The sequence below is a fragment of the Diadema antillarum genome, unplaced genomic scaffold, assembly GCF_040938485.1.
Source record: "Diadema antillarum isolate AM-2024a unplaced genomic scaffold, OU_Dant_1.0 seq00000136_RagTag, whole genome shotgun sequence".
NCBI lineage: Eukaryota > Metazoa > Echinodermata > Echinoidea > Diadematoida > Diadematidae > Diadema > Diadema antillarum.
The window spans coordinates 420,293-442,466 of NW_027271213.1; the positions used below are offsets into that span (position 1 = coordinate 420,293).

Consider the following 22,174-nt stretch of genomic DNA (forward strand, 5'->3'; position numbering starts at 1 on the left):
CGCGTATTCTTAATTTCACGAATAGCAGCTGACTCGCGAAATTCACGAAAATAAAAACCTCGCAAAATATTCGGCGTATACAGTATATGCATCGGTAAACCAGTATGCTCACTATAAGATCTATATTTCAACACATTCACAAACCTCTTCCTAGGTGCTTGCATATGAGAGCCTGAGCCAGCATCATCTGACCGCATCTTAACATACAGCCCCAGCCTTGATCTGTGGTTGGTCCTGTTCCACCTGGAGATATGACAACATGAAGAATAAACAAATGAATTAACATATTGGCAGTGTCATCAATGTGTGTGTGCGCATGTGTCGTCAATGCATGCACATGCCACGTTAATCAACTGTAAAAGCTGGCAGACTAAAACATTTTATCTGTGACATCCAACAGGTCTATGAAGGACTTACTTACAGTAATGTTTGCATTATTTGCAATCAAGCCTTGTGAGGCTTGATGACCTAACATGTACAATCTGTAGTTCTGACAAACATTTGTCCCCAACAAAATGTCAACAAAGATCACAGCATGTCAAGGACAAGGACTGACACGATAAATAAACAGGATTCAACTTTATGTCAAAGCCAATGTGCTCATGATAATTTGGACGAAGCGCTACAGAAACACCAAAGTCTTCTTGGAGAGGAACACTTCTGCCCACAAGCAATTCTCTCACAACATCTGAACAAGTTTCCACAAAAAACTGGCTTTTTAATAATCAACATGGGGCTCTGAACTTTAAATCTTCCTAAAATTTCCACTGGTTCAGTGCCAAGTAGTATGTTATACATTACTATAAAAATTGTGTGTCCCACCTTAGGATTGCTTTGTTTTGGATATCTCAGCTATTTCAAAACCCATTTTCATAAAATAAACTTTGAATTCCTCTTGGAATTTTATGCTCTTTCATATTTCGTACATTTTTCATTATCTCAAAATTCATCTTCAAGAAACGTTGGAAACCTGAAGCTCCATCTCAACTGAAACTGTATCATCCCTTTAAATTTGACATGCCTCTCTGTACACAGGAATTTTCTTACCAATGGGAGAGAAGCCCTTTCGGTAAGTAAACCAGAGGCGTGATGTGACATCGTCCCGCGCCTCCCGCTGCTGGTGGCTTAGGTCATACTGTCGTCCCAGGATCCAGATTGGGCCCAGGTCTGTTGGGAAGTCTTCAAACGCTACGATGCCACTTTCGTAGGTGGCACAGGCTGCAGAGAGAGACAGAAAACAGAGAACATGTTGAAAAAGAATGGATATGTGGTCACACATCTTTTAATTACAACTCTTTTGTCATTTCATATTCCTTTTCAATTCTTTTAAGAGCAATATGTTTCCTCTAGTTTAATAGTTTTGTTTTGTTTTTACGTACAATCGTGTACACTTTTAGTGTGCTTCCATTATTATAACCTTGATATTCAAGTGAAACAGGTGTTGCAAGTAGTTTTGGTAGGAATTAAGAATAAAAGTAATAATTTGGAAACAGTCGCTACACTTGAGAAAGGAGAACGAGAAATGTGTGTACATGTACACATCACAGTAATCATAAATCTGAGTCACACCTTCATATTTAAAAATGAATCACTTTACATACAGTAAAATCTCTTTTTGTTTAAAGTTTGAGGCCTGAAGGTATTACAGACAATTTGTACATCAAATGTTGCATTGAATCTCATACTTACAAAGAAGTCATTTTGTAATTTGCATCAAATAAAAATATTTCAGACTCAAGAGAAGGAACACAGATTCAATGGTAGGCTTCTTCATTCATCACTGTGCAATGACTGTTCAAACTACCCTTTACTATTCATCAAAGATATGGAACTGAAGCTAAAGCTAAATTTCATTTCAGGTACAAAATGTATAGCATCGTACAGATACAATAATAATTGTTGCCAACTGACTTTTGCCAACAACAACCACAATATTTTGGTTTATGTTTTGTCTCTCTGTATAACTGCATTACTGTCTGAACATAAAATTGGCATTAGAGCAATGTAGGTTGAAGTGCATTCTGTATGATTAACAGGGAAAAGCTGTCACTCCCCCCCCCCCCCCTTCCATATCTTACAATGCACATCATATCAGATTTATATTAAAAAAAAATCACTGGTTTGTTGGCTTTTAAAAGTATTAGTGAATCTCTGGTGGCTAAAAGGAACCATTTGAATGATCGAAGAACATGGCACTGGTAAAAAATTAACACAGAGAAAGAGGAAACAAACAAATCATGGAGTTATGGCCTGTAAGAGAGTCTATAGGGAAACCTTTAAAGCTTTGTAATAAAAAAGCTCAAAATTCATGTCCCATCATTTGGAATTTCCTCGCAATATACATTGTACTGAAAAGCTCTAGCAAGAAACTTACTTGTCTGGCTGACACAATCTGCTGAGATCATGAGATATTTTGGAGTATAAACTATTCTGAGATCAAACGTGTGAAAAAATAGAAGTCAGGTATACACCGGTATGCCTGAAGCACCTTCCCTGTTTTCTAGTAGGCACGCGGAACGCTGCTAGTACTAGTATGTGATGATTGAATCGTGCCTTAGCAGTAGTATCGAATAGCATGCAGCAAACAAGCCACATATGATCTTGGGTGCAATGGATATTGCTATGGCTATATATTGCTAAATACATTGTATTGTTCTTGAATTGTAATTGAAGATGAAGCATCATATGCAGTGTGTAGCAACCATGATCAGGTACGCTCTGAAATTGCATTACTTTCAGTATACCTTTTTGTGTTTCTACAATGTTTATTTCACATTTTTGTCATTACCCATTGTGTTTTCAGAGAATTATTTCACACACTTCTTATGCATTCATCTCCGTTTCAAAGCAAAAATCAATAGTGTCTGTGACAGTCATACGGAATTTATGTTTTACAGTGTACCGGTACCTTTATGCACAATTTCCTTGTTATTGTACATGTACGTGCCAACTATTGGTGTGTGAGTTTGAGTTCCTTCATGGATTATAGAAAATCTTTTCGTGCACTGAGTCAGTGCCCAATGATGGGTTTAGAACATACCGGTAATATGAATAATAGAGACAAGCATATATGTGTCGTGGCTTAACTTAATACCATTATACAGTGTAGATATAATTGTGTAGTCATAGATCTCACATGTTGACTACATTTTACTCAGATTCTGCTTCAAAATATACTGTGATATTCTCTATTAGTTTAATACAGATATGAACTAATAATAATGGGGGAAAATCCAGAGTTGACACTGTAAAGCCCATAAATTTGAAAGAAATGGAATAAAAATGGAAAAGAAATAACAACCAATAATCAAACAATATAAATAACATATGAAACCCACACACTTGTTAAATGTTTGCTGCAATAATCATTATTTGCCAGGAATGATCTACAGACTGCAGATCTAAGCAACGTATGCTACATTGTAAAATACTTCCATGTAAACATAACGTACCACATAATTCACCAGCACAATTCAACAGACTCTCATACCTCCATTGCCATAAAGCAGGGCAGAATAAGCATCAACCGCCATATAATCAGCTGCACAATGACTTTATAGAACTGGACTCAAAATGCCCGTCAGTTGCACACAGATATATCCTGTAACACTGAGAATGCATGGTGAGTGCCTTTCCCCAACAGAGAGTATAGTGTTGAATCTACAGCATGCATCTGGCACAGACGTATTCATTCCCATTCCAATGAGTGATCATACTCTGACTCACGCATCACTCTGTAAGGACAAGGCTCCGTGACCTTTATGAAAACAATAACATTCCAAAATGTGATCATGTGAGCGCGGGGGCTCAAGCCCCATAACAGTAGGATATCTTGTGTTGATAGTGTATCTCCTCACAGAAAGAATTCATTAGAAAAGTCAACAGGTGGTGTGGTGGGGGGAGGGGGGGGGGGCGGTGGACACGACAAGAAGGCAACTCAACAATAGAGCACTAAAATGGGTTTGACTACCGGTATTAACCCATTCCATACTGAATTCTGAAATCCCCATAGGGTTAATACATATATCACCAGGTTCCCCCGTATAGAACTGGTTAACAGGGGAGTGAGAGAGCTCGATGGAAGTACTTGTAGTAATATCTCAATATCCTGTCACATGCTGCTACGGGAGTGTAGGTAACAATGCCCCAATACCACCTTGGGAGTACGAAATGAAAACCCACCTTGATTCCTGGTCAAAGTGCACTTCATATAAATGCTTCAGCTAGTGATTACGATAAAAAGCTTGCGAAGTAATTTGAACAGAAACATGTCAACACTGCCAGCTGTAAGGTGGGGGGGGGGGGGGGGGGGGGGGGAGGAGTGACTCATAAATAACGAAATCTGGACTGTCCCAGAATTTGTGGTGTCTATTACATCCTGCACAAATCATGAGAACTGCGCTGACAACAGCAGCGCAAATACAATGCGAGGAGCTTGACAGGTCAAATCATGCTAAAAAGCATTTAATTCTACAAACTCTGTCAACTACTAGTTACAAATGTACATGTGTACTGTATGTGCATAGCCATTGTTGGCCTTTGTTAGATCTATTGTCTATGTCTACATGTGTATGTCATGTCTAGTCTCAGTCATACAAATGTAAGCACTTGTATTTTTTTCTGAGAGGTAAAATGTACTCTACAGGACGTTTGTACAAGAACAGTCACATCACATCACATCAGAGTATCATGATTTTCAGGCACATTTAAAGGCATTATAATTTACCATTTGCAGATGAAACAAAAACCCAGCTTTACTACTTCAAATAGTTCTAAAATGTGAGTTAGGGATAGAAACAACCAATGTAAAAAATTGAATCAGCATAATTAATGTTAAGTATTGTTAAATATACAAAATGTGAACAATAGTTATAACAAAAATGTTTCTAGACTACTCAGTAAACCGTCTACAGTTATGGTTTATTGAGAAAAATAATGATACATATTGTATCTCCTTATATTTTAGGCTTTATTGCAAAATTTTACATGTTAGGATGTTTTGTGATACAAGTGATCTACACATATACATTGAAATGTGATAATCTCAATTTTTTTTTTTTAAATCACTGCTCTCAATAGTAAACTGTACCTTTAAAGACAAAGTCTTAAAACAATTTCCCCATGTAACAATTGAGATGACATTTGGACTTCTAATCCGACTTTGATCAAATTTTCACTGTTGTGACTGTCAAATGTTACTCTATTTCTTTTCAAAATAACTTTTAACTGGTCTAGAATTCCTCTTTAAAGAATTTCCAATTGTAGTAAATGATCTGCAAATATTTCAGACAGCTTCAAGTTAAGTGACATTTTGCTATCTCAGTAATATACAACTGTACTATAACTGTAATACTATGATGCTTCCGCATTGAGTTAAACACAGAAATGATACCAAGGCAGATGTTGAGAACGAAATGACAAAGGGTACACAAACACTACCAGAAAGGCAAAGAAAAAGAAACAAACACACACACATTGCATGTAGAGGGTGCAGGGTAAAGACCAAATATTTGAAGGAGTGGTCATCATGTTGGAAAGAGTTATAAAAGGTATTCACACACTTTAAGTATGGAGCAGTGAAGTTACAGAAAGATAGACCCAACAATCAAAGTTAGACAGAATCAGGTCTATAATTATGAAAGTCCATGATGTGTCATCTAATAACCCGTTGAGGACGGGCTAATTTTGCTACAACACGAATTTCCCACAGACCCCTGCCCGAGTATACTCGGGACTCGTCCTCAACGGGTTAGAATACGGATGTACTGTAGGGAGCAGTCCATGTGAAATGTTAGCTGTTCAAACAATACGTGCCATTTGTACAAGGCGGATAATAAGGACATTTTCATGTTTCTATAAACAAAAGACATGCCTACAGAGAGCACTGGCGAAGGATCTACAAGCATGTGATAGCCAGCTTTGGCATGATGCAATAGTGGACCAGTTTAACAGATTTACTCTGTAGAAACAAAAACTTTTAAGAATGTGCCCTGTACAAACTACATCAAATTTCAGTTCCATACAGACTCAGTCAATGCTGATGTGGGAAAAGAATGAGGAAAATGGGTGACTTACACAGAACATATAGTGACATACATAATTATGTACAAATAACTGTAGGTGAACTAGTTTAGAACAGCAAGTGAGCTGCAGAAAGTCCTGGTATTCTGTATCTGGCATGACTGTCACACAAAAACTTGTAATGCTTGATTTCATCCAAAAGCAACATGAATGAGGGCCTTCTACAAGACAGGTGAGAATCTGCGTCACTGCTCCTATATAAAATCTGCAGATATCATACACCTGCTAATAGTTTCTTTTATTAATAAGCCCTTTGGGAGTTTATAATGGAGGTTGACTCCAATCCTCCCCCAGCATGCTGCACAATGGCCATACAAGTGTATGTTCGAATACTGTAGATACAATAAGTTTTTTAAAGACCTATTCTTTCTCTCTCCCCTCCTAGGAAAAGCTTCTATATTTTAATAAAGAAACTGTACTTTTGATGGATGTTTGAGTGTCTTATAGGCAAGCTATACATTATTCATATTGTTATACAGTAGTTCTTTAATAGGCTATCTTTTTAAGCCTAGGTAAAAGAATAGAAAAAAACCCAGAACTAGCATATATTGATCAGTAAGATAAGAACACAATAAAGTACTCATGGTATTATATTCACCAATTAGATTTTGTTTTTTTTTAGACAGATTACAAGTACACTGTATTTCATGGCAAACCTAATCTCGGCACTAGCATACACGAAAAAAAAAGAGCAAAGAAGTTGTTGAATCTCATATGATACAGATACTGGTACAATACTACAACATTTCTTCATGTGATATGCCATGATGTATCAAGTATCAACATATTTCATCAATGATAAAGAGCATGTAGTACAGGAATGTAATGTACCGTATACGATTTGTATAGTTTGCCTCATTCCGCATTTTGCATGACTTTGCAAAATGCACATTACCAAGAGTACACCGTATTACTTCTTTTTTTTTTCAAATTTAAAATCTGAACACACTTTCTGACTTGTAGAAAACAGATTAGTCTCAGAATTTACCTGTACCTAGCGTAAACCCAAAGGTACGTAGCAAGCACATACCACCTTTATGGCGTCTCCTCATACCCTTGGTCATCTTCATCTGACACACGTAAGGTATCGCACCATGTGCTTGTTCGAGAACTTCGTTAAACTCAAGCTGGCGAGCGACTATCTGTTCTAAAGTGTGGGCTCAAAATAAATACAGTAATTAAAAAAAAGAACGACGAGCGCGTCTCGTAGCTTCGTGACCCTGACAGTCCTGTGTACGATGAGACACTGGTCCGTTTTTGCGAGTGGGCACATTTAACCAATGAGGAGACTCCAGCAGGTCATCTAACAGTCGGCACAATATGTGGTAACTACTATCCACCAATCATGAAATATCATATGTAACAACGTATGACATCATGTCACGCCATGTACCCTCTGCTCGGCAGCTTTATGGAAGTTACTAAATCAACAAAGTGATATATACAGAAATGATTCTGTGGGGCCATAAAGAAAGACTGCACACGGCACAGATCATGCTTTGTCATAATCACCAACGTCTTGCATTCCTGTGGACTACTAAATACGCATAAAAGAGCAGATATTTGCCCATATCCCATCCTTAGCTCGCATGTATCAAAACCTGATTGAGCAATCGGTGCTCTGGTAGTTTTGAAAACACGCACTCATTACGCAATGCCTGGCTGTGAGTAAAGCAAAGGGCAAGCCTAACTTCATACCCAAGAAGCGGTCATCGTCTTCGACCGGTATCCTGCGTCTTCGATGCGCTGTCATTGCCACGAAGAAGGGAGACGTGGTCCACTTCCTTGCCCGTCAGTAATTTTGAATATTCACTACAGAATTTCCAAAATTTGACCCCCACACGACGGTGAGCATCATGTCTACACGCCGAACACTCACAGTCTGCATCACATACTAATACTGCTGTTACATGCAAAACCTCAGACTTTCTGAACACGCGCTCTGCTGCCTTAAAGCAAGTTCTATGTATGCTCACTTCCTCAAATCTCTGTAGTTTCGAGAGGCGTTTACAAAAGATGAAACTGACACCTCCAGGCAAGATGCCCATGGCAGTGCAAGCACACATCCCCCCCATTAGTTTTGCTCTCGCTCTTGTCATAAACTACCAGTTAAAACGTTTTGAAAAGGGGTTAAGCACCTATCATCACAATGACATAAACATTGAAAACCAAATCAACAACTTCATCCACTAATGCCACAATAAGTATGTAATTTGCATAGCTGAAGTATGATCAATGGGAATGATACAATACCTGCTTTACTTGGCAATGACCTCACAAAAGGGGAAGTCCCTTAATGTAAGATGTGCTCATATCTATATTTAGCTCGCCCAAAGTTACACTTGTTATATAAAAGCCCACTCCCAAGCAATACATGGTGTACTCTGCTGATAAAGAGCACTCCACTATCATCAAGTGTTCAAACTTAAAGGCTGTGTCACACCTTTCCGGGCAAGCCTTGCGTGCAACTTGCAAAGAACAATTTTGACTACCGTAGATGATCCGCACATGACAGTACCTAGCATGTATCTCAACCGTAGTCGCCCGGAGGTGCGCACGCATTTTTTTTACCCGCAACCGTGTTTAGGCCCTGTCACACCTTTCCGGGCAAGCTACTCGGGCTTGTTACATGTAGGGATTTTCTAGCATACCGGACATTCCTGAGGGCGGAAAAGGATTTGAGCGAGTCAGCGCAATTTGTGTCTTACTTGCTGGACGCGTTCTTAAATTATACTCGCGAGTATACTGTGTGACCTTTGTACCAGTCGCGTGGGGGCTGACAACTCAGTGAAGGAATTCCTCTACTGGAATGGCTGAAAGCCCACAGAATTTCATTATCTTGGCTGCATACGGGACTGCGAAGTACCTGCGTGGGAGTTGCCTGGGAAGTGCTGCCGCTAAGGGCCTCCTACTGGCGTTCTGCATGGACCTCTACGGGCATTTCCGCGACTCACCCGGAAAAAGTTTTGGTCATGCTCAAAACTTGGCTGGGGTTAAATAGGACTTGCGTGAGCACCTCCGGGCAACTACGCGCTAGATACTGTCAGGTGCGGACCAACTGCGGAGAGCTCCGGGGAGTAAATTTGTTTCCCCGCAAGTCAAGCCGCAAAACTTCCCCCGTACGGTATGACGAGGCATGAATGAAAATTGCAAACATTCTTGTTCGCCCGCTGAAAATCTTCTACGTGCTGGAAACTACCTCCTCGCCACAAGCCCGCGTAGCTTGCCCGGAACGGTGTGACACGGCCTTAAAGCATGTAGCCCTCTGAGAAATTTACATTAATACATGTATTACTCATAATTTATACATACAAAAAAAAGGCATATTAAGCCAATGAGGATGGGCTGATTTTGCTGTTTCTTCCTTGTTTGTTTGTTTCTGTTTTTTTAGGGTCTCCTACAATGCCACAATGTGGAATTCATTAGCTACTATCCCTTCCCCCCCCCCAAAAAAAAAAAGTGTGGGATTAGTTACATCACCATCAGTATCAATAACAATCATTATCAATCATTATTATTATTATTATCATCATCATCATTATTAAGTGTACATTCAATATAAACACAGCACAGTGATACTGCAAATTAATCTAAACCATGTGTGTTAATGTGTACTTTCTCTACATAACCTTATGAAATATGATGACAGAAAAAAAAAAGAAAATAATTCACCTAGATGAAGATGTGAAGAAAAAAATGTGCTGCCTTTCTATTTCATTAAAGAAAAAAAAAACATGCAAAGGAAGTACTACAAATGTTTTTTTTTTTTGCAGTTTCTAAATACACAATATGCACACAAGCTCACCACATCCTGTGTTTTGTTGTCATTTTTGGAGTGTGTGTGTTTTGCCACTAAATGACTCCAGAACGTAACTGTAAACAAAAAGTTTAATTTTGGGGGGACAAAAAATCATCTGCTATCCATTCAGCTTTTGAGTGTGCAAGGGAGTTATATATATTTCAGGCTAATCAAGACATTTATGACTTTGCAATGACAGGTTCAGGGAACATATATAACCTAGAGCTGGAAGCTTTCTCATCACATTCTGTATTATTGGTATAATTTACGAGTGCATGTCACAAGACCAACACCCATGAGTCTATAAAACCACGAGTCATACAGCCCATGAGTTCGACACTAAGCCAACAAGGCCCATGAGACCGACACATCAAACCCTGTGTTGTATCTGTCAAACTCGTGGGCTGTTTTCACCTACAGTAATGTCGGTCTCATGGGCTTTATTTGTATAGTGTCGAACTCGTGGGCTGTATGACTCATGGGTGTCGGTCTTGTGGGATGACCCCTAATTTACTTCCTCTCACAATGGGTATGTTACGAGAACATGTCCAGGATATTAATAACGAAGAGTAACTTTCAAAGAAAAATGTGTGCCTTGATTTCATTTGCCAAGATCCTTCTAAGATGTTTGTGTCATTTCACGATCATATGACATGACGACATTTAGGTATTGCACACTACTGACACACGTGGTACTCACTTGATATATCCCTTGACATGCAGGAAAGCATGTTCAGTCCTGCTAAGTGAACTTTCTTGGTTGTCGCCATGGTAACTGATGCCCCTTTTCAGACAATGAAATTAGGAAGAGCACATCCAGTCAGCTATTAAAGTTCCGTGAAGAAGGCCACAAGTACGTACAGCAATCAAAGATTATCAGTCATTGGTTCAACAATGATTGACATCATCCGATAAAAGTCTGCAATGCACTAACTGTTCAGTCTCAAGTAACACCATCAATATGGCACAACTCCTTAGAAATCCTTCTTTGTCCAGATGATACACCGTGTAGGTTTTCCTATTGGTTTCTATGAGCAAAGAAGATGCACACGCATTACAACTGCTCCTCAGTTTCTTTCAAACGTTTAAAACAAGCATAAACAAAACAGGCACTTGATACGCACAGCACCGCCTAATAATCTGCTGGTGATTTGATACTGCTGAAATTCAGGCAACAGGAAGGAGTAGGGCTGTGCTGTCCCGAAAGATTGAATTGAATGTTTGTGGGGGCCATCCAGTCAAAAAAGTGAAATCACGAAACTGGAAATTTTTCCGGAGCATGATTCATATACAAGTAGTGAGTGGCATAGAGACTTTCGTGAAGCGTGAGAGAGAGAGAGAAGAGGAGGAGTTCCACAACCAGAGTCCACCGGATGATACTCTGTTGAGATAACAATAGAGAATATGACATGTATTATATTACAGTTGCAGAAGAGTCTGAACTGCATGCTCCTCGCCTACAAAGATTGTACCAGTGCATGCTGCTGAATCTCCTTGGAGAGTGTGATGAGTCCATCCATTTTTAATATTTACAGCGTAAAGGCTTTTATAGAATAGACACGGCATATCGGTAACTTGCGTGATCTAGGGAATTCAAATGGCTATATATTGACACCGATGTTGCCATCTAAACAGAGGAATATTGACCAAATGGGTGCCTTCACAGCCCCTCCACAAGAGCACCGGTGAAGCACCAAAACGGGACAACGAATCAAAGTACTCGTCACCCACAGAAATCCATGCTGAAAAAAGACACAGTCTTCCAGAATACGACGCTGATTCACAATGGAGTCAAATACCCACTGTGAATCCCAGCCACAGTCCATGTAATTGTGATTACACAGGCATTCAAAAGTCAGATGGCATAGGATACATTATAGCACTCTCTTGCCACTCAACACGAAAAACAGAAGAAAAAAAAATGAAGACACCTGTTCATGTCAATTGTGCTACTCTGCACACGTCCTCTTTAGTCTAGAACCTTGCTCTTTTAACAGGAAATAGGAGGAAGTCAGTAAGCTGAACCCTAGAATAAGTTAACGAGCCCTTCATTCCTCCGTCCCTCACACTGCTCATGTTATTTACACAAATGTCAAATTTCGCCATGTACCCCCTTAAAAAAAAAGTCTTTTTAAATTCATTTTTGAAATGTGATGTGAAAACATAATACTGCTAGCCATACAGTGTGTAGCCACACACACACACACACACATACACACACACACACACACACACACATACACACACATACACACAAATCACCAATTACTGTAAAAACCAGACAATTTTTTTGTGCATGAAAGTTTCATGAATTTTGCAAGGATGTTTTGCGAAAGTGTTTGTCTGCACAATGCATTGAATGCCAACTGGTGGCAATTCAGGAAATTTCATGCCGTGAAAAAGACCGTCGGCTCCGATTCCCAAAAGTTTCATGCCCCAAAAGCTTCTGGTTTTACGGTATTCAACAATGTACAACACCACAATGTGAAAATCAGTCTATCCTGAGTTTAAAATAGGAAAACTCTGAGACAATTTGCCCTGTGTAATGTGTGTGCGTGCATAGCAGGCAAACAAAAAATCATTAAATTCATTTTCTCAAAATCCAAAGATAAAATTTGCAATACACTGAGCCTGGAGGATGTCTGGAGTCATGCTCTATTCATATTCAGGCATGTTTCAGGGAAAAGATTTACATGCTTCACTGGCAGCCAAGTGTGTTTTCTCTCCAATGTGTGAACAGCAAGAAATAAAATTTATCTTTGGTTTGCAATCAACCCTAGACAAATAACAATTCTTGTGTGTGGATGGGCATTTAGTGTAATATCTACAGCACCCTATTCAAAGCATCCCTTCCCTCCTCTTCTCCCCCCCCCCCCCCATCTTATCTAGATTATCTGAGATTAACTTTTGTTTGGTTTTAAAGGTTGTTTTTTTTTTCTGCCTTGCCCTTGGACAGAAACTTATGGAGACCTAGGGATGAGTAACTGTAGACAGTCTTCCTGCAACAAACTAGATTCAAGACCTGTATCTATTGCAACAGCTACCTTCATCATCAACACCTAATACTAATACACTAATAAATCATGTGAGAATGAATAAACATGCAGCATGAGGCAGCCACTTTCAGAAAGCCTTGCATTTCTTTCTCGTTCTGAAACTTTTAGTATCGAAAATTGCAAGGACTGGGTGCAATGTTTCAGGTTTTATATGGCTTACACAAGTAATAATAAGCATTTTAATCAGAGACTTGATGCATGCTGCACAGCAAAACGATAGCACCTCATCAGGGGCATGTTTTATCAAGACTTAAAACTGAGTCAGCGTACAATTGATTTAACTCGCAAGTCTATGGCAGTCTATGCAGTACAACTAAATGTGCAATCCAATCTAACTCTGGACAAAATGGAGCCCATGCCTCACGAGCCAAGCTTTTGAAGTGGATCCCTCAAATTCCATAGATTATAATTATCAACCTGTACTTAGTTCACACTGATATTTCTGTATACTGTATTTTGTTTGTCTTTTGCATATCCATATCATTTTGCTATATGCCAGTAAAATAGACTACTGTAAAACGAGGAATGTTCGCGTACATTTTAATTTCGCAAATTTCGCGAGAGCCAAGATTCACGAACTTAAAATGCAAAATGAAAGCTTGTTCTTGTCTACACTACATGTATATGCATTGAATGTTAGAGGCAACTCGCGAAAATTTAATGCCGCGGAAAAAGCCGTCCGCTCCAATTCGCGAAAATTTCATGCCGCGAAAATATAGTGTCTTACAGTATGTATTTTATTGATGGAAATGAAATATATTCAAACTTGCACTGATTCAATCATTACCTGTCTTGCTCCTTTCTTTTTCCTGATCCCCCCCCCCCATCTCTGTCATGTGTTTCCGTCATTCCTTGCTTCAGCTGATCAATGCCATATGAGTCACAGCTAATTTTGACTTCTAAATTCTGACAGAGCATGTACGTGTAGCTCTGTCAGACTTGGGATTCAGGGCCATCGAATTGAGACAGAATAGTTGATAATCCTAGGATAACAACTCATCGAGTGGCACTCTTGCTGCTCATCCCATTGAACTTGAATGCTACGTTGTATTCCAGGGATCTCAGGGTGGTCCACAACATGAAATTTGAGCATGTTGCAAGCTCAGAATCTGAGAATATTGCAGAAATTGTATGTGCGCAGAGTGCACAGCACAAGTATGTACACGTACATTGTAGTACTTAATTATGCAATATTTTACAGCTGATCTCTCTTTGTGCTGCTTACATTCAATGTTCTCTCTCATGTTTTGCACACAAATATCTAAGTACCAGGTAGTTTGAGGTTTCTTTTGTTTTGCACATGTTTTGCACATGTTTGAATACAGCCCTGTACATTTTATTTTGAGCTTGATGCAAATTCTTGAGGATGTTGCATAGCATGGTGCTGGCTTTTGAGACTGTTGCACAAGAGTTGAGGATGTTGCACAAGAATTGGAGAATGTTGCAGCGACACGCCGAAACCCCTCATGGACCACCCCGGATCTCTGCTACAGTTTGTAAGGATGGGACCATTGTGTGCAAACTACAATATACACTGAATCCTCAAGACTGTCAGGGCAGCTGCTGATAATATCAACAATTTAATTATATAATGTACAGTGTAATAAAGACCATTATCAAGTGAATGAAATATTTCACAGTTCATGCTGGTATCAGCCTAGGAGATACTAGGCGAGCCTACATGTAGTAGGCCCTACCTCCTTGTATCAGCTAAAGCTTCAATGCTGACTGCACATTGCAAGTTTCAAAAAATATCTCACACTTGGTCTGAGAATGGTGTTACAATATATGAAAATGTGATTACACCACTTGCAGAAAATCATGTGACAAGAAATTATTAATTTAATGTAAAAATACAATTGATGAGTATAATAATACACACAGGTTTTTATCATAAGCTTGTTTTTACTACTTCTGTTTCTTGAAGACTGCAAATTAGTTTTATGTCATTGCTAATAAAAGAAATTTGTTTACTGGTATTGGGGTTGTCTTGGCTTACCAATCATGTTATGCATCCTGTTGAAGTCATTGTAAAGGTGGAATATTTCATCATTCATGTGGAAATTTTCACATAAATATGCAATTGTACTATAATTATGTGATACCAGTACAAAAATGAAACAGACACGTACACGTGTATATGCCATTTCAAAAACTTTTATAGTGCCCATGAAAATGATAACTTTAAGGTTTCTACCAGTATCGAAATTGGCACACAGCACTGTGAGTGCCCATCAATCCATATCTGCAGTTTCTACATTGTATGATTTGTACAATTGCATTCTCCATTATCAATGGCCCACAATTAGGATAGGGACACTCAAGTAATAATTGCTAGTTTTAGGACATGAAATGTGAAAGTTAAGGGCCAAGCAAGACATTGTCTCCTTGAGTTCTTGATTGAGTCATTGGTTATATCTGGCTAGATCCAAAAATTTATCCCTTGAAAATAGACTCTCGTACAATGTCGCTCTTTTTAACATAATGTTATTTTGAAGCTGTCACATGATGCTCTGGAAAAAAAAAATGAAGTTGCAGACATTTAGCACCAGAAAATTTCCCTCCCTGCAATCTCATTTGTTCAGAATACATGTACTTCTCTATTTCCTATCCAAACTTCAAGGTCTATGAATGTTTTGAGAACTGAAACCTTTTGGTTGTACAAGTGTAAATGTAAAGTGTTGAATCCAGGTGGTTTTGAAATAACCCATTGTGTAAACATGCCTCACCTCCTTCCTGCATGTGCCATGTTTGACTGTGTTGAATTTCAGTGCTGATGTAATGCATCTTATCTACAAATACAATGTAGTTGCCAACTTTCTATTTCTCTACACTGTAGTACATTTAGATTTCCTGAAATAAAGTAGGTTAAATTTAATACCACTGCATAGGTTTGTGTCTTTAGAATGTAACAATTTTGAGTTATGATATTGTTGATTTGCAATTTAATGGGGCTTCATCAGATTATCAAAAACTCATTTCCACAAGAACTTGAAGGACGTACTTATGAAACTTCTTTTTTTTTCGTGATGAAAACTTTTGGCATGTTAATCTGCCACACCCTGTCTCTATTGGACATCTGCATTGAATGCATTCGGGGCTTGTGAATTTTGAGGGATTTCAAAACCCAAGCATGGAAGAGCCATCAAATTTGGCTCCAGAAAGCAATATCAGAAATTAAAGGAAGGTTGCACTCATGCCGTGCTAATGTATGTGACAAAGCACACCTACGCAATCCCTGCTACAATGAGATATTCGGGACAAGGACATCCACATAATTGTGAAGGTTGCTAGATACATTGTAAATTCATACCGGTACTGATGTAGTCCCTGAGGAGACTGTAGCCACATACAACAGTGTACAATGTACATTGTACTAAGCCCCACTTGCGGATGAGTAAAATCGTCTTACTGGCATACATTTGTGTCAAATTGAACAGTGGTTTTATAAACATGTGTAGCTGCAAACTCACATTTAAACCACCCAATTTTTTGCAATGAATCATACATGTACGTGTGACCCTGCATCACAAAACCAACAGATAGTGGCCAGACATAGATTTTTGTTAAGGGCAGATTCTGGAAAGAGCAGACTCTAAGCTTTAAAAGGTGGTTTAACTCAATACAAATGGACTCATTGATCACCTATTGAAACTTAATACAAATATTGGAAAGAAAGAACACACTCTGGAAAAGTGTATGCATGAGAAAAGAGACTCTAAAGTACATGTATAGGGTCTATTCAAGGGCTTTTCTTACCAATAGGAATGAATGGGACAGAAACATGATGTAAACCTCCATAGCAATGAGATTAAGCTCAAATTGAGCACGTCTCTATTCGCCCTTCTATCCATGACTAATGTCAACTTTTAGAGTGCTCAGTAGCATCATCTTTTCAAGAGTTTTCAGAGTTGAAAGTGAAGAGTGTGTCAAGGGTTTTAAGGGGCCTCTAAGACACACCTAATCACACTATTTTACACAAGTGATCTAGAAAAACTGCCAAAAAACACAACTTCCCGTTCTTTGTATGGTCCCAAACTTCAGAATAATGTAGAGGAAGAATTGCTCTTTCAGAAAATAAAAAAAACCCCTGAAGATCGACTACGTTCATCCATTTGACCATTTTGAGGCCTCATGCAGCATCAGGGTGTCCACCTTTTCGTTGGGTTTGTGATGCACAGTTACATACAAATGTGACCCGCTACAACAAAAGGATCCTAAAGTCGCTGGCGGCTGAGCCGAGAAAATCGAGTTTGAAGTCACACTATCAAAATTGGTCAAAACAGTCAGATTTTTCTTTTTGCCATAATTTTGTAGTCTAATGTTTTGTCTATCATCTGTCGAAATTTTGAAGCTAAATGATCAAAGGAAAGGCAAGAAATTAGCGTTTTTCTGCGCCATGATTTTCTGACTTTCAACGTAACAGAAACGTGTCCGAAGATTTGGATTTAGCGCCACAACTAGACTCCGCCCCTAGCAACGAGGGAGTGATCTTATTGGTCAGTGTGTGGCATCCTGATTACTGATTGGTCGTATATAGACCGCTGGTGCTAAGCTTGAATGAACATCGCGGGGGTCGCTAGGAGCATACCTTCTATTGTCAAGCGGTGAAAACTGTCTCGCCTCCTCTTGATCATGTTAGCGTCGGAAGGAAAACTTTCAAGGCATTTTTTCTCGAAACTCTGATTTCCTCAACCACTTGACATGCGCTAATAAAATCATCGATATCTCCGCAACCGAGTACTTTTATGAGTTGTGTGATGGTATCAAAGTAGAAGAGTAAGGGAAGAATATCATGTCATTTTCAGAAAATTGTCCTCCCCCCGACTTTCGGATCCTTTTGTCGTAGCGGGTCACAAATGTATTGTGTGCTTCCGAGTATTGTTCAACAATTCTATCCATTAGCACCTATCATCAAAAAAATCTGGAAACAAGCAATGGAAGGTATGCAAGACCCTTTAGTTTCCTTTGTGCCTGAAAAACTTTGTGCTAACTACAAAATGTACTGTAGACCTCTACATTTCTTTGACAATAATCCAAAGGCCATACTGGTATATTATTGTGCTGTAAAACCCAACATTTTCGCGGCATGAAATTTTCGCGAATTGGGAGCCCACAGTCTTTTTCGCGGCATTAAATTTTTGCTAGTTGCCTCTAACATTCAATGCGTATAGTGTAGACAAGAACTTTCACATGCATTTTAATTTCACAAGTCTTGGCTCTCGCGAAATCGCGAAATTAAAATGCATGCCAACATTCCTCATTTTACAGTAATTTTGCCTTTTACTTTAAACTGGAATACTACTATCTAGCATATACTGATTGATCTTGCAGGTTTCCAACAAGACACTTACTTGTTTCAGCTTGAAATCACAGATATCATTTACAAGTACAATTGTACATTTCTACTTTTGCTACACTGTTTAGGAACACTGGATATAATGCCCATACTTAATCATACATTGCTCACTGCTAACTCATTCATCTCGTTAACCCGTTGAGGATGAGTCTGGAGTATACTCGGGCTTGCGAGTGTCTATAAATGCGTCTTGTGACAAGATCAGCCTGTCCTCAACAGGTTTGTGTATTGTACACTACAATATACTGTTTATAAATGCATGTTCTGCTAGAAATCAGACATTGGCATTGATAGCGAGTTGCCAGGGTATGCTATTGGAGTGACTAGTGCAGGAATTCCCCGGGCCAGTAATCTTCTAAAAAAGAACATGAGGTAATAATAATGACTAAACAAAACAAAACAAAAAACCCACCGCAGAAAAAACTCCTACATTTGTCCATTGTTCAGGAGCAGTACGTGAAAAGAGACACAAATCATTGTACTGCGACTTACTCATCACAGCTGACCCATTTTCTGCATATTGCACAGATGTAGAGCTTAAAGATACAGCAAAGTTGTTTTTTTTAATGATTTTTGTTTTTTATTATAGAATCTACAGGAATACTCTGCACCATGTTGCCTGTATTTGTAGTCATGCAGGACTCAATTCAACAAAGTCTCTAGAAAGGATAAACTTTTAATTTTACTAGTTCTTGTTAGGGCTAGTACACTATTAACTTTTAGGCCTAGACACTAGACTCTAGACACTCTACTCTAATGTAAAATTTACTGCTTTAGACTAACTAGTTAGAACTAGTGTAGAGGCTCTAGATCTCCTAAAAGAGGTTCTACTACTAGATAGGCCCTACTAAATTTACTACATTTTACTAGACCTATGTTTGTAGAAGTTTAAAATTTGACTGAGAAACCTGAAGTCGCTCAACGACAATGTAGAATGTAGCACTAATTAATAGCTAAACTCTGTTGGTGTCTACACTAGCCGGCCCCTAACTATATTGTAGTATAGCGTTTTTAGGGGTCTAGTTGGGTGTCCAACACATCAACACCCTGATGTTTTTCTAGATTGATGGTCCACTTTATATATCTCACAATTTGCCTGAAATTTTAACTGTCACGTAAAGAAAATACTCTGAACTCACATGCAGTACCGTAGTTATGGGTGAACTCGGCCTGGACCCCATCGTGCGCATCACAAGTGGCCGAGTTTACCCGCTAGGCCGAGTTTACCCATAACTATGGTACAAGCTCCAAAATATCTGATTCGAACGCGTGGGTTGTTATTTTGACGCACTCGGTTCCACCGTATCTTGAAACCAACACCCCTACTAGTATGGTTGGGTGTTCATAATACCGGCCACCTAACGTTTTTCTATCAATAGAAACGTGAAAATCTCACAATGTGCCTGAAATTTTACTCACGTGTGGAGAAAATACTCCGGATTCACAAGCGCACACTGAAAATGCGATCTGAGGTACGCGCTCTAGATGGCGGCTTCGAACGCGTGGGTTCTCATTTTTTCCGCACTCAGTTGCCCTGCTCATTTCAACCGACCACCCTGGCAATACGTATAAAGGGCACTTAAATGCGTTTTTTCGACAGGCCGCTGCTTTTTTTCTAGCCCTCATTTTTTCCCCAATAATATTTGAATATATTTTGAGTCCTTCCATATTACTTTTGAAGGACTGTTTGATGAATTTGAATTGATTTTCATTAGGAAACTTTTCATCGTAATTGAAATAAATTAGATGAGTCGGTTTGTTTTTTCACATTCATTTCTCGTTTCTGCTTCAACTCGTACGGTCGTAGCGGGCGACAAAATAATTATGTCAATGTGTATACGTGTAACGTGTGTGCACGATCGTACAAGCGGCGGTGACAATTTTGCGGTCAAAATCGTCAAATTTATTACGGAAGGATACTCTACATCTAACAACGAGTCAGCAAAGGTAGGCCACTGCCGGCCTAGTTATATGTAGTTACACGATAAATCTTATTCGATTTTGCTAAATTTCGTTAATTTAGAGGGAATACTTATTTGTTTTCGCCTCATTTTACTCGGTAGCATAGCCCAGTGAAGAATCGAACACCGTTGCGCGTTATCTCATGCGTACATTTTCTTTCTGTACGCGCAATGCCATTATAATGCGCAGTCGGTCGTTATGCACCAGGTCGGTGGGTTGCACACCTACCATACTACCCTCTAACTCAGTTCGGGAAACCCACTCACAAGGGGGGCCCCTCCTTATAAGTAACCCGTCCCCCTTACAGTAACCCCGTCCCCCTTATAAGTAACCCCCAGGGCACCCCTTATAAGGAGTCTCCACGCTTTTTTGCAATGCAACGCGAAAATGAAAGGACTGCGGCAATTCGCTTGATTATGTCCATTTAAATGCGATGTCAAACTCAGTCGCCACGTCTGCACTCAAGCATTGCCGCGCCGCCGCGCCTGGCGACACTCACGCCAGTAATCGCTCGCATTTCAGCATTCGCATGGGTCGTTTGACATCGCATTTAAATCCATGATTTTAGATATGATGCCTCGAACCGATTTTGCTCAAATTTCGTGAGTAACTAGGAAACTTGTGAAGCTTTATGGACATACATGTAATCAAGCGAATTGCTGCAGTCCTTTCATTTTCGCGTTGCATTGCAAAAAAGCGTGGAGACTCCTTATAAGGGGTGCCCCGGGGGTTACTTATAAGGGGGACGGGGTTACTTATAAGGGGGACGGGTTACTTATAAGGAGGGGCCCCCCTTGTGAGTGGGTTTCCCGAACTGAACTATTGACAATATGTGTGAAATGCACGTATAAAAACTTTAACGTTAATGTTTTTCCTATCTAACGTTATGTGCATATAAATCTATGGTACAGATTTTCTAGATCTAATTGTTTTGCCATTGATCTTGTTTATTATCGGGTTTTCTGTAAAAATATTTGGACATCTTCAAATCCCCAGTGAAGAATGCAAAACCACTGCGCGTAGCCGCATGCCTGAAAGTTAGACAACTCCAGTAGTAAATTAGAAACCCTAGTCTATAATCAATTTAAATAATTAGAGGGGTGTTGGTTTCACTTGGTAAATTTAAGGGGTAGATTGGTTTCTAGGACCCTAAACTTTTTACTGTAAATCTTGCTGGAGCCGTGGAGGGTTTACGGTACCTAGACCTACTTTACTTAGAATTGTCTACCGTTTACTTACTATTCTAGTGGAGTCCGCCTGGAGTGGAGGACTTGCAATCGGATGGTGTAAATTTACTGTTGTAGCTACGTGTACCAAATGCAAATGATTGCTAGTATCACTCAGACAAGGCAGAATATGTCCAACTGGCAACCTACTAAAGTACTATGAGTATGACTCTGCACTATCTAACTTGTTACATTGTCATTGACCATTGACATGCACAGAAAACCAAGAATCAAGATTTAGCTAGCGTTAAATTAATAGAACAGAAGCAGAATTTTTATGATAAGGCAAATTAAATAAATAGATGTCAATATCTACCGAGGTTTGACAAGTTTGCATCCAGAAGAGACATTGTTTCGTTCAGCTGCTCATCCCATCAAGTCATATAAACCACAGTCTTCGTTTCCGAAGTAAATTTCAGTGTTACTCAGTAGTTGCACATTGATCATTATGTTAGCGGCGTACTACGTGTACGGTCGGTGCGGTCGGTTCGGTGCTGTTGTTGGGTACGGCTTGTACAGAGCTGTAGCGTTAGCTGGAAAGGTCGGCGGTCGATCGACGACAGTCACAAAAGTATGGAAGGCCATCTGAACACGAACAATTAGATCTAAGTTGATGAAGGCCAAGCTGGGTTTAAAAACTAGTACATGTACTTTAGTGTTTCGTTCTGGGCCTGCGGTACCGGTTGAAAGC

The 22,174-nt window shown here is 39.3% G+C and overlaps 1 protein-coding gene across 4 annotated transcripts in view; it reads right to left on the bottom strand.

The window, feature by feature from the left end:
* The window catches only part of LOC139727546 (cysteine protease ATG4B-like), a 31,597-nt gene extending 9,724 nt beyond the window's left edge, over positions 1-21,873 (bottom strand). Inside the window, exons 1-3 of one of the 4 annotated variants that reach the window (XM_071638523.1) lie at positions 21,800-21,873; positions 1,048-1,218; positions 145-243 (exon numbers count right to left, since the gene is read on the bottom strand). In XM_071638523.1, coding sequence (XP_071494624.1) covers positions 145-243; positions 1,048-1,218; positions 21,800-21,833 — 304 coding nt within the window. In that variant the 5' untranslated portion in view covers positions 21,834-21,873. Of the gene's footprint in view, positions 1-144; positions 244-1,047; positions 1,219-3,490; positions 3,760-7,111; positions 7,379-10,580; positions 10,614-21,799 lie in introns of those variants that run through there. The other 3 variants (XM_071638524.1, XM_071638522.1, XM_071638521.1) reach the window with 3 other exon arrangements.
* Between the last annotated feature and the right edge of the window lie 301 nt (positions 21,874-22,174).